This window comes from Crocodylus porosus, unplaced genomic scaffold (assembly GCF_001723895.1).
Source record: "Crocodylus porosus isolate Cpor-Errol unplaced genomic scaffold, CroPor_comp1, whole genome shotgun sequence".
Lineage (NCBI taxonomy): Eukaryota > Metazoa > Chordata > Crocodylia > Crocodylidae > Crocodylus > Crocodylus porosus.
In genome coordinates, this window is record NW_017728886.1 from 86655159 (window position 1) to 86671622 (window position 16464).

Here is a 16464-nt window from a genome sequence, read left to right on the forward strand (position 1 = left end):
GTGAGGGGCCTGGACCTGCATCCTGGTGAGCGAACAGGCAGGGGAGCTCTGATTTTCCATGATAAAAAAACCCAAAATCAAATACCAATATTTATTTAGAATGTATTTTATTATAGTCACTGAGGCACCAGTAGGCTTCCAAATATCTTTAATATTGTCACTATATCAATAAAACATTGTGGTCAACTGATACCTGTATCTATAGTGGCATTTCATTTTAATGGTGGATTTTGGGTTTTTTAATCAGATAATTTGCAATTTTTTTTTAAATCCAGAGAAGTTACAGTTTTTCAACAGGGAAAACCAGGATCACTGGTGATGACTGATGTGAAATATGCTTCTCCAAAAAGCAAACATAAAACTTATAATAGGGAGTTTCAGGGGGCTGTTTATGTATAAAAGAGACAAAAACCCAATACAAACTTCCCCACAAACCTTGGCCGCTGCACCTCCACTGTGACATGAAGAGACCAGCTGGAAAAGTGATAGGTCAGGTCAGTCTTAGCACCTTGTCGGGCCTTTGCCATTGGGATTAGAGGGTCAACAAGTTTAGTGTTATTCTGAAGTCAGGTGAAGGCAGGGTAGATTTGCTTTTTGCATCTGATGACGTAAGCTGCTGTTCACAGAAAGCTTATGTATCTCTGCTTTGGTTAGTGTATAAGGTGCAAATCTACCCTGCTTTCTGCCTAACAAGTTTAGTGCCAGCTATTTTTTAAGATCTTTTACCCTTTTTCTACATAGGAAGCTACTTACATGTCCATGCTGATCCAGTTCATTGTTTGTTAGCTTGACTTTCTCAAAGGACACCATCTGCTTTAATAACTGTTCTCCTGTAAATGGAGAGTCAGGATGCACATACAACCTAAACAAATGAACAAGTACACAAATCTTACAGTCAGGTTTGTGTAACTACAGACTTTACCATAAAGCATTCAAACAAAATTAAGACATAACATTTTGTCTTCAAGACATCCAGTGGCTTCAGAGAGATGCATTTTCTCAGAGCTTAGAAAAACACAGATATGCACACAAAGCAAGAGAAGCAGACTTCCCCTAAACTGATGCCTATGTGCAAAATAATGTGTAACAAAAGAGAATAAAATACATGACTGAGATCTTCATACACTGGAACATAATAAAGGATACTTTTTAGGCCCTCAGACTTCTTGGAGCATATTTTGATATGAATGTCTGTAATTTTATCTAGTTAGCTGCTAATAATAATCTAAGCTAGGGATATTAACAAAGCATTACATTGTCGTATCTTTTCCCAAATGAAAAATTCCACCGAGCTGTGCTAACAAATACTTAAAAAAACAGCGACTGCAGCTCAAACAGAAACATAGCGTAGATAAAGACATAACCAGAGAATTCAGATAAAAATATATATTTTTTCTTATTAGTGTCATGAATTATTACAACCTTCATTAGCTCACATGTTAATTGTGATGAGGATGTGTGTTTATAAGAAGCTGAAAACCAGCATGGTGGCTTGACATGAAAAGTCATTGCGTTTATGAAAATTAACAGCTATTTTGTCAATTTGGCAGGATAGGATGGGGTGGCAGGAGTATGTTGGAACTAGAATGATTTCAAGTATTAGATGCTTTAAATACAATATCTTCATTAAATAGTGTACAATGATTTAACTTCAGATACTTGGTAGGTGTTAACTGATAAAGCCTATGCTTGTTAACTGCATCTATGGCTTTTGCTCATTCCCGTTGTTTAAGTTATTTGACTCCCACGATGGAATCCCCTCCCACTAATTCTGTAGGTCAGGGAAAAATGCAAAGGGACCTGTTTCAGTGCATACCTCTTGCTTTGATATATATTTGTGTCCCAGAAAGGAGCACTAATTGCTCATCACTGAATGATGGGGCCTAAATATTTAAAGGAGGATGAGAGATAGGGGGAAAAGTTAATCATATTTGGGCTACATTCAGAGACTTTTACCAGCATAGTTATATATCTGTCAGGAGTTAGTGGAGATGTGATCCCTGATCAACATAGCTGAACTAGTAGGATTCCTTAGTGAAAGCAATGTTCTATCACCCGAACTGGCCTTTTACTTGTATAGCTTGTTTCACTTCTTGGGATGAGTTTTACTGTATTAGTACAAATCACAGATTTTCCATCCACTTTAGGAGTGTTTTGCTCATATGTTATGCTGATATTCGTATGCCAGTAAAGTGCTTCTAATATAGATATTGCCTCAGCGTTGTGGACTCATAATTTCATCATAAGACTTATCATATGGGGTGCTTTTCTTTAAAAAAAAATCAGTTTCTGGAGTCATGTCATTTCCCAGAAAAACTCAGCTTTCATTGAAGCCTGCATGGCTGTGAAGAAAAGAATGAAAATGTGATCCCTAAGGCTCAGAAAGCAAAAGAATGAGAACATGAAATGCTATTGTTTAAAATGCCATTATTCTTAAGCAAATTGCATGCTTTCTGGAGGCTGGATAATAATTTTGGATGATTGGATTGGCAATACTGCAAGCCATAGCTATGGAGATTCGATCTTAAGAAGGTTTGGCTATTTGAAACCAAAGATACGCATTCTGAAAGTAAGTAGAGACCTTTCTGTACATAGCTACTGAGCACAATCACCATAAACTATATAAACACAATTAACTTTTGTCACAGTTAACAGGCTATAGATTAGATGAATGCTAACAATGAACAGGAAGCCATCTCCCTAAAGTATGACTTGCATACTTTAATGTGCAGTGCTGGACATGAAAGGGTGGTGGATTCTTCAGATATTTTTACTATGACACTCTAGATCTCAGCCACTTTTAGTATTACAACTCACAGATAACTCACAATTTTATCCTAATACATTTGCTATGTGTTAATGGATCCCACAGGAACATATGACTCCACATGTTTGAACTGCACACCTCTCCAATGGCCAAATCTTGTAGACCAGAGAGATGAGAATTCCAGATTAAATATAGTTACCAGCTGGTGCACAGAGAACGGATGATCATGTGGATATGCATGAGCAAAAGGATTAGAGAAATAAACGTACACATTCCACTGCACAAAACTCCCACTGAAGTCAGCAAATGCTCAGCATGCCTAAGATCAGCAGGATGGTGAGAGGTTGTTCAGATCAATTTCCAAAGTTTTAGGAAACACATGCTGGTGGAAATTCATGATAAGTTATTTTGTGTTTAGGCAAATATTCAAGGTTGTTGTTATTGCTTTCTTTTTGTATATTTGGCTTTTATTATATTTTCCTTTTCTTCATCCACTGGAAGAAAAGAGAGCATGCAGCTTCTCATGGACTTAATTTATCATTCCATAGGCAGAAGGTTTGCACAACTGGGCTTAAACCGTAAGTCAAAATACCTTAAAAAAAGAGAAGCTTTCCTACAGTTGGCTACAAGAGTACAAATATTGTACTTTCATTATGCAGACCACTCTGGATTGGTTAGAATAGCTGAGTAAAGCAAAATCTTTTATCATTGCAAGGAGGCAGTTGAAAGACAGATAAAGAATAAGCGTACGTGTCAGAACTTACAAAGCTAGTATTTCCTTGAAATATTTTCTGTAATTTGTAAGTCAGAAGAAACAAACAAAAAAAAATCACCATGTAAAATACTCTCTCTCAAAGCACTTTAGAAGATTTACAAATATTTTCTAAAAAGCCTTTTTATTCTGGTGATTGTATCAACATCAACTTGTTTTAAAGTTGACAGCAGAAAGACAAGGGTTTAATTGTTATTTATACTGAAGATCCATGAAGGGATAAGCTTTCAAATAACATCACATAATACTTGTTGATTTCAAGCACAGTTCTAGTGTTGCAAGCTATTTTATAGAAGAACAAAGAAAAAGCCCTAGGGCCTTGATCCTGCAAGGACTTACATAGGTGCATAGATTCACTCCTGTGAATAATCCCATTGCCGTCACTGGGGCTATTTGAATGAGAAAAGTTATGTATGTTTTTCGCAAGGTCAGCACCTTAATGCCATAGGCCCCGATCCTGAAAACACTTACATACATGAAATAGCCTTGTGGATTCTATTCAAGTGAGGAAAGGTAAAACCCAGACATGTTTGCTGCTCAGGATCTTAGAAATCGCATCTATGAAAATGTGATTGCTGTGTCCAGATCCTGAACACATAACTTAAACATTATATTGACAGACACTACACTTCAACTTAAGCAGTATCACTCCCTAAACAAATGGTTAGCATATGCGCTCCAAAAGCAGTAGCTGAGTGTAACGTAAAAACACCAGAACCCCAAAAACCTTTTATCCTCAAAAGAATATGCTCAGCAGAAAGACAGAAAAGGCATGTGAATGGTAAAAACATTTATTGAAATGAAAACCCATGTTTTAATACTTCTTTCTGATCAGCATTGTCTTAATTCAAAATGGTGAAAGTGAAGCAGAAATTGCCTTTTAGTATGTGTTTGAATTGTGCACAACGTATAGAGATGTTGGCCTGATTAAGACCACAGGGTACTACCACATACAAACTCTAAATGACAATAAAAATAATAAAAGTAATATAAGCATGACCCTAATCCCATCAAAAAATGTAATAATGTAATCAATGGAAGCAGGATCAGTATTTTCAATATTCAATATTCACATAATATATTCCTAAAACAATTTATTTTAAAAAGTACTTTATAAAAGATAACTACAAAACTCACATATGGATTGGTGGCATATCCAAGGGCACTCAGAATGCACTTGGCATTTGACTTTGCCCTGAGACATCATCACTACCACCATTAATGTAGTAATAATAATACTAATAATACTATTACTAATATTAACCTGATTATCTGTACACTCTTGGGGACAAGAACTATTTTTTCATTATGTTTGGATGTTGCTTAGCATACCAGGTAGCTGATCCAAATGAATCCCTTGGCACTATTGCAATATGAATAATAATAAGTACTTTTAATTTTTTTTTACTAAGGCAAAACAAATGTCAGAGCCATTGCCTCTAATAGAACCATGCCATCCACTATCTACTTTTTAAAGCTTTGAATTGCCAATGAGAGATCAGCAATCAGCAAGACTATCACTTCAGTCAGACTACTCATATGTGCAAGGTGTGCAGGTTTTGGCTCCATAGTGGCACACAAGCAGATCCTTCTATTTCTTTTGCATAACATGTATCTGTCTTTGCAATATCCAAAGCCCTGACTCTGCCCTGAGAATCCTGCAGATATACCAAAGTATATTTTTGGATCCTCAAATCTTCGGAAAGGTTTTTATTAACATGGGAGTCTGCATGTTTTTCAGCACAGGACTGGGAGCTGAGGCTCTGATTCAGAAAGATCACTAGGCACGTGGTTTTCATTCAAGTCCATGAAACATAAGCATAAGCTTAAGCCCTGTGCTGAATGTGACTGGAGTTCAGCATATGATTGCTAAATTAGCTGCTGAAGCCTTCCTATGTATCAAAGCAATTTAAATATATATAATCCGTGAGTTTACACCTGAAACCTTAACTGTAACAAGGGAATCATTTTAGAAGTGAATTGACTCTTGCACTTCAGGGGGTAAAAAAAGAGTTAACCTGATTGATTTTATTTATTGTTTCAAAGTTTCAAAAGTCCTACCTTTCCTGAAAAAATAACCTTTTGTGTATGCTTGTGTGCACAGGTATGTATATGTATATACAACACATGTACATATGCCTACCATGAAGGAGAAAAGTATGGATCAATTATAAAATTGCAAGTTAGCAAACACTGAATATATTGTTTGATCATCAGTTAGAAAATAATGCCACTTAGAGGATGAATGGCATCCAGCTGTAATTTAATATTTATACTGGCACTTAGAAAACAGTGGCTAGCTTGCTTTAAATGGGAAAGAAACATAACAGAATAAGATTTTTTTAATATATAAAATTTCCATCTCTGTGGATTGGTCCAACCATTTTCTATAGCTGATCCTAAAGCCAATACCTGCTTGGTTTTAGAACCTGAAACCAGGGCAGGACACAGCTATGGGCAAACCGGGCGGCTGCCTGAGGCCTGGACAGAAAGGGGGACCGAAAATGGAATTTTTATTATTATTATTATCATTATCTCTGGTGAAGGGGGGCCCAAGACTAAAAGTTCTCCCAGGGCCGTCAGGAGTCTGGGTATGGTGCTGCCTGAAACACAGATCTGGGACCTGATCTTTCACTATTGAAATTAATCAGAATATTGCCACCAGTTTACAGACACTTCTGAAAAATCATTCCTCAGTAAAAAAAACAAAACATTTTTTAAAATTATCTGTAAAATTCACAAACCTTGCAGGAAGTGGAGGGTCAGCTTTTCCAGCTACCAACCAGGAAGACCTGTGGTAGGCATATCTGTATCTTTTATTGTCCACTGGAACAATATCCATTAGCACGATGTACTTGGCTTCAGGATCCACTCCAGAAAAAGAAACCCTAATGGTAGGAAACATTCTCCTGAAATAGAGGCAAATTAGAAATGTAAATATATGAGTAAGCAAGAGAAAAAAAGAACTAAAAATATTGCTGTGACTGAAATTGCATTCTGAACACCAGGAAAGAAACAGAGGTTCCTACGTACTTATACTGCAATTTGATGGGTGTTTAAATGATCTGTAGCTCTCAGTTATGCATGCAACTGTTAGCTGAAATTAACATTTATTTTAAGCAGAAATGAAAAATATATATCTGACTGGTAGTTACTATATAATGTCTCAGATTTCAAAGAAGTATTTAAAAAGATAATGTATTACTGTTCATCAATATGCACATTTTATTAGGTATTTTGCAGCATTTTTCTTACTCTATTTCCAATGATATTCCTGCAAACTTTAAACTTGCTTTCTTCTACTATATTTACAGCATTTTCAAAGAGAATTTTTTCTCAAGCGCAATTTACTTTCATGAATTCTGGTAAAAGTGAATTTTAAAATTAAACATGTTAATATTTTCCCTAAAATTGCTTACCTAATAAAAACATAAACTTCAAATTACAAATGTTATGCTTATCGAACTCAAAATAGGTTTTTATTGTTGATTAACAAAAATATAATGTAATCAAGGAAATAAATTACTAACAAGTGACTTTTGAAACTAACCAAAGGACTTACATTTGGGATTTTTAAAACACCAACAATTTTTAATGAAAAAATTTGTGAATAATTTTAAATGATTATTTTGACCATTTGTGCAGGTTTTGCACGTGATGTGTGAATAGAAAGAGAAGATACTCATCAAATAGCATATTTAAAGTATATGTTCAGGACTCTGTGTGCTTACACACAGTTCTAAAAATTATAGCAAAATACAAAGCAATGGTTCAAAAAATATGAAGCAGCTTGCAAACATTAACAGTTGAACACTATGCTGATGCACAAATAATTCTAACACAAGCACAATAATATAGGATAAGCCTTATTGCTTATCCTATATTATTTCCGCGTCTCTTATGGCATATACAGTAACCAATAAAGGACAGCAAAGCACATAATAGTACCCACTAAACATGGAGGATTTTTTGCTATCCTTTTCAACAGGATCAGGCTCAGCATAAGGAAAGAGAAGACTCTCTGAGCCCCCAAAAAAAGACTGTGTCTGTTTTTAATCCTACATTTACCAAGCAGAGAATCAGCCCTGCTCCAAAGCCCACTGAAATCAACAGAAGCATTTCTACTGTCTCCAACAACTGTGAGAACGTGCCTTGTGAGAGTTGTTTTGTGCTGGAGACATGGAAATAATACAAGATACACAATAAGGACTTTTATAGTGTTAGAATTATTTGTGCAGCAGCAATGTTAGACTGTTAATGTTTGCAATGAAGCAATAAAAGGAAGCAGATGAAGCAAAGCAGAAGTAATTTTCGTCACATCTGGAAAAGGGACACTGAAAACTTAGGTTGTTAAGGTTTCCAAATGTCTCAAATGCATCCTAAGTTTCTGCCTTCCCCAGTGACCCGTTAAGACCATCTTCTGCCTTACACTGTAAATGTAGCCCTGGTACCTGATTGATGAGCAGTAGGTTCAAAACCTAACAAGCACCCACACCCCTAACTACCCTCATGCCTCTGAAAGCTGAACTGGGAAGTATCTCATACTGAGACTAAAGCAATGAATGCCTGGGAGGGCACTGACTGCTGCATCCTTACAACAGCTGCCCTGCTTCCCAGAACCTCTGTGTAGGGTCCGCTATAGCAGAAGTGGTCAACCCACAACATGATGGCCACAAGTGGCATGGCAAGCCTTTTTGTGTGGCATGTCGAAGATTGAAGAGGGGACAGACAGTGCAGTGCCAACCAGGACAGGAAGCAGAAAGCAGAGCAACAGATAGGCAAGAGGCACAGTGCAGGGAGCAGAAAGTAGGGCAGCAGATTGGGCAGGGGATGGGAGTGGCACTTGGGGCATGTGTGGGGCTAAACAGTTGCCTGCCACAGTGTTACACCATCCCCTGCCAGCATCCTAGGGCACAAAAGCCTACTGAACTGGTGGAATATTGATCCCTCTGGATAGCAGCAGGAACTCTCTTCTCCAGAAGCGCCCTTCTCCCACCAGGCAACTGGCCCTGTGCTGGCTTGCATGCTAGATAAGCCAGCACAGGGCACTCAGGACATGGAGTAGCACCTCCATAGGGAGCGCTATGGGGTTCAGCAGTCACCCCAAGGTGGATTAAATTCAGATCAATGTGATACCATTTTTTTTTAATACAGAACTAGTGGCTTCTGGCTGTGATCTCCTTCAGGGGTGGGTGGGTAGGTTTCAATTAAAACAGTACTTTAAAACTTTTGAGAAATGCCTGGAGGCTTGGGGCATGGAAGTGTCCCCCTGCCCTTAATTGTGACCCAGTTAGAGAATCAGCAAAACTGGACCAGTTGTGGGGAATGACTTTGAGCTATGATCTGCAGCAGAGGGGGAGGTGGAGAGGATCCTGCCTGTCTGCCTGCCTGTCTGTCACAGGGGTAGAGCCTGCACTAATAAGGGCTTGACTTCGAGTCTCTTCCCAGATCCCTGATGCCTCAAAAACACATTGGGGTGAGCTCCAATGAGCTTGGGGAGAGAAGCCGGTCTATCACAGTATTTTCATGCCCTGAATTGCCTTGGCAAGCTGCTTGCACAGGATCTAGCAGGTACACATCACCCCCCAGCCCCAGTCTCACCGGCCAGACTTGGTGATGATCATCTCGGTGCCCAGCTCATGGAACTTGTCCCACAGCTCCTTGGTCTCGAGGCTGCAGGAGATCTTGGCCATCTCCTCGCTGGGGATGATGGGGGTGGTGGGGATGAGGGGCTCGGTGCAGAGGGACGCTGGGCTGGTGCTGAAGTCCCCGTGGGGGTCCAAGCTGGACAGGTCACCCAGGGGCTGGGCACAGGAGGATTTCTCCACGAATTGTTCTGCGATGGGGAGAGAGACAGGGAGAATGAGGAAGGGATTCCTAAGCTGCCCCTGGACGAAGACCCCTCCAGCCCTGGTGAGATCCCTGCTAAGCCAACACCCTCTCAAGGCCTTCAGTTGGATCCCAGACCCACACAGCACAGTTTCCTCAGATCAAGGATGATTTGCTCACCATCTGCTGGGTTTTTGGTTGTGGCTCCTGGATACAGAAAATCATGGACTCAATATAGACATTGGAGTTATGACACATTGCAACCTGTCTGACATTTGATTCACCAGATGCCTGCCAGACTTGACCTTTTACACTTTCTTTCCCCAACCCTTCCTCCCCTCCCCTCCTTTTTTACCTTTTGTCTTCCTAATTTCCAGCTAAAGGAATCAGAACTCATGGTACTGGTGATATCTTTTATTAGACCAACTAGATTTTTGCACAAAAAAGAAGGGGTTTCTTGCAAAAATCCACTTGGTCTAATAAAAGATGTGATATCACCTCTACCAGGACTCATGGTAGAAGTGATATCTTTTATTAGACCAACTAGATTTTTTCAAAAAAGGAAAAAAGAGGGGGTTTTTTGCAATAATCCAGTTGGTGTAATAAAAGATGTGATATCACTAGACCAAGATATCATATCTTTTATTAGACCAGCTAGATTGGTCTAGTGATATCTTATACCAACTAGATTGGTTTACTGATATAGCATCTTTTATAAAAAAAAGATTTTTTTTATTAAAAAATCTTTTTTTCCCCCCAAAAATGTAGTTGGTCTAATAACAGATACCACCTCTACCACAAGTCCTGATTCCTTTTGCCTCTAGACCAATAAGGGTACAACCTGGAAACCTAATTTCCAGCTATTCACTTTTTCACAGGCATCCTCTTTTCTGCCTTGGAAAACTACTACAGTAGAGTCTCCCTTACTTGCCTTTGGCTTTTTCCCCTCCTTTCCCTTCTCAGTCTTTTGTTTTCCTAATTTCTACCTATTTGCCTTCTCACTGACATCCTGTCACAATTCCAGCTTCTTTCATTCCTTGGAGCCTCAGAACAGCAGAGACTCCCTATGCCTGAAGAAGAGTGATTTTGAGCTGGAAGCTTGCAAATAACTTCCCCCCCGCCCCAGCTACTCAGTTGGTCTAACAACAGAGATCTCATCTACCCAAAGAGTCTTGCTTGCTCACCATCTGCATCTCGAGGTTGTGAAGCCCCCAGACACAGTGTGGGGCCAGTCCAGAAAGCAGGCATGCAGTGCCCATATTTCACAGGGGTGGGTTGGGGGTTGGGGAAAGAAATCAAGTCAAGTTCCCCGGCTGCAGAGCTGCACTGTCCTCCTACCCTCTCGTGATTCCCGGCCACTTCAACCGCACCGGGAGAGCTGATTGCCCCGTACCTCCTGCTGGGTAGGGGACCGCGATGGGAAGGTCACTTTGCCAGTGCCCACTGATTCTCATTCAAGCTGCAATGCCCAGCACGAGTCAGTTTGATTGAACGCAGGGGGCCGGGTGTCTAATTGTTTCGATGATCCCAGCCCTTAAAAAAAGAAACTACTTGAGTGTGTAATGCGGGACGGCTTCTCGCGGGTATACATTGCAGCTCAGAGAGATAGCAGGACTGGCGAGGCTGGGTTGCCAGATATCCAGGCTGCCTCTGTTTCCCCGTGGTATAACCCTCCTGTGCCCAGCAGCTCGTCCCAAGGGGAGTGACCGAGCTGGTGGCAAGACTTAGCTCTAGCACTGACTCAAATGGCGGGGGAGAAAATGCATCTATCATGTATCCAGCCGGAAAGCTTGCAAATAAATTTTTTTTTTTGCAAGTATCGAGTCGGTCTAACAAAAGACCTCGCCTCTGCCACGAGGTCGGCTGGCATCTATCACACAGGCAGACAAGGTTTTTGGGGTAGATGTGATATCCGTTATTGGACCAACTAAATAGTTGGGGGAAATTGTTCTTTGCAAGCTCTCCAACTCTTCAGCTGGTTTAGTAGAAGGTATCATCACATTTACTCATGTCTGCCTATACGACCAACACGGTTATAACCACCACCCCCATCTCTCATCTAGCCATATTTAGGCGCTCTTCGTTTAAGTTGGTCAAAACACGTGAAATTTTTGTAAGCTGCCTAAGTCTAAAATATCTGGAGGTGGACAGTAGACGTTAAAAAAAAAAAAGATCGTCATTCTGCCGCTGGTATTGGGATAAATATCCCTAAATTAAAGAATAGCATCAGATCCCTCCCCGCAGCCCCGTCAATGTTGTTTCTAGGATCCGTTTAAATCAGAGAAATCGCCATGTCGCTATTTAGACAACTTGAAAGGTTAAGTTAATTTTAATTTAATTTTCTACTCAAGCCAAGCCAGAGGCGGGCTATTATTGGAGTAATCGCTCCCATGGAATATCGAAATATCTAAAAATATCTCCATTTAAATCTGAATATCGAAAAAGCTGCAGTGCCCTGATTTTATTTGATGTTATCTCGGAACTAAAAACATCTCATCCGGCTCGCCCCCACTCCGGGGAATCATAAACTCAAAGAAAATGAGGGCTGGAAGGGACCTCAGGAGGTCACATCTAGTCCACCCCCCTGCTCAAAGCAGGACCATCAGTACAGAAACTATAGTGGTGCAAGCACGCGATTGCAAGGCAACGATCTTTTCTCCAAAAATCCTCAGAAAGTAATGTTCAGTTAAGAGATAGGCTTACTAGATTCGCCTTGTATTTTATTTTTTTTAATCGAATTATTTTGGAGAACAAGAAGCGATGAGAAGGCTAAAAGAAAGAGCGCTTTGAAAAGATACAGGGGGGGAAATAGCGAATAATCCCACGCAACTCTGCCAAGCACGTATTTTATAACATATCCGGTCTGCAGCGTATCATGAAACTAGGAATACATAAAATGCATAGCAGCTCCGGCACGGTTTGAATAGGGGTGTCGGATCCAAACGACTTGCCCGTGCTGAAGCCCAGTTTCAATGCAATGCTCAACTAAAACCAGAGTTTTCGAGGCACTCCTTCCTTTGCCGTATTTCTGTGCGCTTCAGGCTCCATCCACGAAACACCAGCCATAAGCAATGCGGGAGGGAAACTGTTTAACTTGGTCGCCTTGAAATGGCATCGCCAGGCGGGTTTAAACAGCTGGAAATGAACTCCTTGAACTGCAGCTCGGAACATTTTTAGTTCTGTTGTTCTCTTGCTTATTCATATATAGATGTGGTGATTTGCCTCTATTTCAGGAGAATGATTCCTACCATTAGGAATCAGAACTCGTGGAAAAGGTGATAACTTTTATTACACCAACTAGATATTTGCAAACAAATCATTGTATTTAGTTGCTCTAATAAGAGATATCACCTCTCCCAGGAGTGTTGATTCCTTTTATTTGCGAACAAAGTATTGTATTGACTCGGGCTAATACAAGATATCACCTCTCCCAGGAGTGCTGATTCCTTTTATTTGCGAACAAATTATGGTATTTAGTTGGTCTAATAAAAGATATCACCTCTTTCACGAGCTTTGCCTCTAGAGCAATACGGCTACAACCTGGATATCCTACCACGAGGGTTTCTTTTTCTGGAGTGGATCCTGAAACCAAGTGCTTTGTGCTAATGGATATTGTTCCAGTGGACAATAAAAGATACAGATATGCCCACCACAGGTCTTACTATTCCGCCGCCGGGTATTAACAGTAAATTACCCGCGTGATTGTGTTTCTCCAAAGTATTAAACAGCTCAGGAGAGAAATGCATTTTCAAAATTGCCTACATGGATTTTTTTATAAGTACTCCTGAACCTGTACACAGTATTGTGCATGGTCAGTGAGGTGTTTTGTTTGACTTTTGAAATCAGGTCCTTTACCAAGAAGGGCTCCTTCTCCTCCATCTGTCTCAAATGCGGCATTTCCTATATGCATGGTGATCATAAACAACGGAACTAGCATTTGCAAGAAGAAGAAAAAAGAGAAGGACTTTGGAAAATGGTTACTTGCTAATGTTATAACAGCCCGGCCTGAAAAGGACGACAAAAGATGGCTTGAACTTCTGGAAGGCGCAAAAAGAGAGTTCTCAACAAAAGAAAGGGCTTTATTCTCTGATTTGGGTGCCAGGATGATCTGTTTCTATCATAGACTCACAGAAAATTAGGGTTGGGAGGGACCTCAGGAGGTCATCTAGTCCAACCCGCTGCTCAAAGCAGGACCAGCCCCAACTAAATCATTCTAGTTTGTAAAAAACAGTTTGTGAAATAGTTGGCTAAAAAAAACAGGGGGAAAGATCCTACGAACATCTTGCGCCGCTGCATTATTTAAATGATTGTATTTGATGATCTTTTTGTATGCGTTATATCCGCACACAAATCTACATCGTGTCATTTCGCTTTATAGTTTGTGAAAACTGGATCTCAGCTGCGTGAATACACTTATCCGGGGGTGTTGGTTGTAGCCGTGTTGGTCCAAGGACCTAGGGAGGCAGGGTGCTTTGGGCAAATGGGAGCTCCTTTATTAGACCAAATTACTTGCTCTAATAAACGATATCGCATTTGCCCGAAGAACCAAGTTGGTCTAATAAAAGAGATCACATTTACCCAAAGAACCTAGTCTGAATACACTTATGACATCGATACAGAGACAACGAGAGCACATCTCATCTAATTTTACAAAATATTTAAAGGTGATTCCCGCGTATCGTACCACCGAGCTTTATCGGGTTGCCAGACGTGGGTCCCCGGCGTAAAGATATATTTTCCTTATATATATGAATTGTCTGGTCTGATAAAAGGCATCATTTTGGAACCAAGAGTTCTAGTTTTTGTATGTCTTCTTCTGTATCTGAGGAATGTATACATGGAGATATATATTCCCGTTGTGGGTGAATTGGAAAAATTAGATGTACACCCGAGCGAGCGAACCGCGCAGCTCATTTCTATATCGATAACAGGACACGTTGGCTTAATTTTAGGCACGCTTTTAGAGTCGGCTGAAACTGGATCGGGAGCATAAAGCAATCCCACTTCCTCGGGTTTTAAAAGCGCTTCTCGGCTTGCCAAAGTTAAGCCAACTCCTGCTCTGTATCAGATTTGCAGCTCTTACTCCCTCGCCTTCCAGGCCAGCCACTTCGGAGCTGGCATTGCCCTTTGCTCATCTAAGGGGTGGGGGAAACCTTTCCCAGTCCCTTTCCCACCCTCTGCCACGAGAAACCCGTGTAAAGTCTGAAAGGCAGCGGGGTTTCCTTGGGCGAGATTTCTTCAGCATCCGCTCTCTACTCCTGTGGGACACGGGATACCGGTCTGACCTGGTAAATGGCAAGTCTGATGTTCTTCTTATTTATTATTTGTCTAGTCAAAAGGCGCAGGACCCCAGGAAGGCTGGCTTCTACCAGCACTTTCCCCCCCTCCCGTGGTAGCTGATCTGCCCTCCAGGGCTTGGAAACGATGCTCAGCCTGCCCCCGCTCCCGGGATCCGCACCTGTAGGGCTGGGGGCGAGGCGGAGCAGAGGCGGGTACTTACCCAGGGGCTTGATGGTGCTCTCCGCGCTCTCCTTCTCCTTGGAGCTCCCACTTGACATGAGGGCCGCTATGGAGAAGGCGTTGGCCCGGGAGGAGAGCTGAGGCTTGGGGGATGCTGTGTACTCCATGATCCCGGCGCAAGTCCTAGCACAGCCCAGGCAAGAGCGTCTTGAGCGGATCCTCAGCTTCCAGCCCAGGAGGAGGGAGGGAAGGAGGGGGGTTTCTAACGCGGAGAGGACAGACCGTCTAGCCTGCCCCGGATCAACACTGTGCGGTGCGGGTGGCTCTGCCTAACCGGTTGCTAGAGCCCCCGAGCAGGAGCAGGTTAAACGGGAGCCCTCATGTCCCTGGTGGTGGGAGAGGCGGAGGCGAGGAGGCAGAGGCAGGGCTGGGCTGGCTCTGATCGCTCTCCGCGGCTGGGAGCCCGGGCCGGCGTGGACACTGCGGTCGCCCCCCTACTCCCCTCCGCCTTAATTTGCTGGCCGCAGAGATCCTATCGGCTGCCGGCCAATCGGCTCCGGGCCACGTCAAGGGCTCCGCTGATCCTGCTGATAGGGGTGGGAGGAGGGAGCCCGTGCAACTCCCTCCCCTCTCCAGCCGGGGGGAAGGGAAGCTCCTCTAACTCGGCCCTGATCTGTCAAGCCGGGCATACCAGAAAGACACGTTTGAGCTGGCAGGCAAAGGCATGGACGCCGGGCACCTAGCTCGCAAATAAATGCAGGCATTTGTTGGCAAAGCGTCTTAGTCGGCCTCATACAAGATATCACCTCTTCCCCGAGCCTGGATTCCTCCAGGCGCCTAGATCTGGACCTGGAGGTCAGGCTTAGCCCGGCATTGAAAAGGGGGCGGGTGCAGACGGTGAAATGCACGCATAAAACAGCGTATTTTTTCCCCCGTTAAAAAGAAACGGGAAGCTGTTACAGACCAGGGGCCGAGGGCTGGCTTATTCAGTTGAAGATGGAAGGAAGCAAAAGCAAAGACCCCCCCCACCCCAAGATAATTTTATTGGAATGAATTAAAAACGATTTGCCAAATAGGAGCTTCATTACCAGCAGCAAGGAACAGACAGCAGAAGAAAGGCTCCTTTGATGCTGGGGAACATCCAGGCCAGGGAAAAGGAGGGAGGATCATTCACACTCGGGGGGAATGAAGACTTTGGAAAGGATGAGGTAGATCACAAGGAGCCAGGAAATCATAGCATCATCTCATCATCGCAACTTTGGGCTGCCAAGGACCTCATGGGTCATCTAGTCCAGCCCCCTGCTCAAAGCAGGATCTTCCCCACAAGCTCACCCCAGCCAAGGCGTTGTCTACCTAGGGCTTCCGCACCTCTGTGGAGGTAGACTCCACCACCTCTCTAGGTACTCTGGTCCGGGGCTTTACTGCCCTTCTCCTGAGAACCGAAACGTCCCTGGCTGCAACCTGGCAGGTCAAGTGACTCCCTTAACACTGCCTGCAGGGAAATGCTGCTGCCATAGCCGGGCTTTATACTTTGGGTGGAGCAAGAATCAAAGGGGGGGGGGGGAAGCAAGTGCCCCAGTGCACCCCCCTGGACCCGCCCCTGTCTGTGCGCGTGTGGAAGGGGGGATTATGCAGG

The 16464-nt window shown here is 42.5% G+C and overlaps 1 protein-coding gene across 1 annotated transcript in view; it reads right to left on the reverse strand.

Moving 5' to 3' along the window:
• Positions 1-15258, reverse strand: part of TBX20 (T-box 20) — a 50110-nt gene extending 34852 nt beyond the window's left edge. The window contains exons 1-4 of the mRNA XM_019538540.1: positions 14869-15258; positions 9141-9375; positions 6284-6448; positions 754-862 (exon numbers count right to left, since the gene is read on the reverse strand). Coding sequence (XP_019394085.1) covers positions 754-862; positions 6284-6448; positions 9141-9375; positions 14869-14995 — 636 coding nt within the window. The 5' untranslated portion in view covers positions 14996-15258. The remainder of the gene's footprint in view (positions 1-753; positions 863-6283; positions 6449-9140; positions 9376-14868) is intronic.
• Between the last annotated feature and the right edge of the window lie 1206 nt (positions 15259-16464).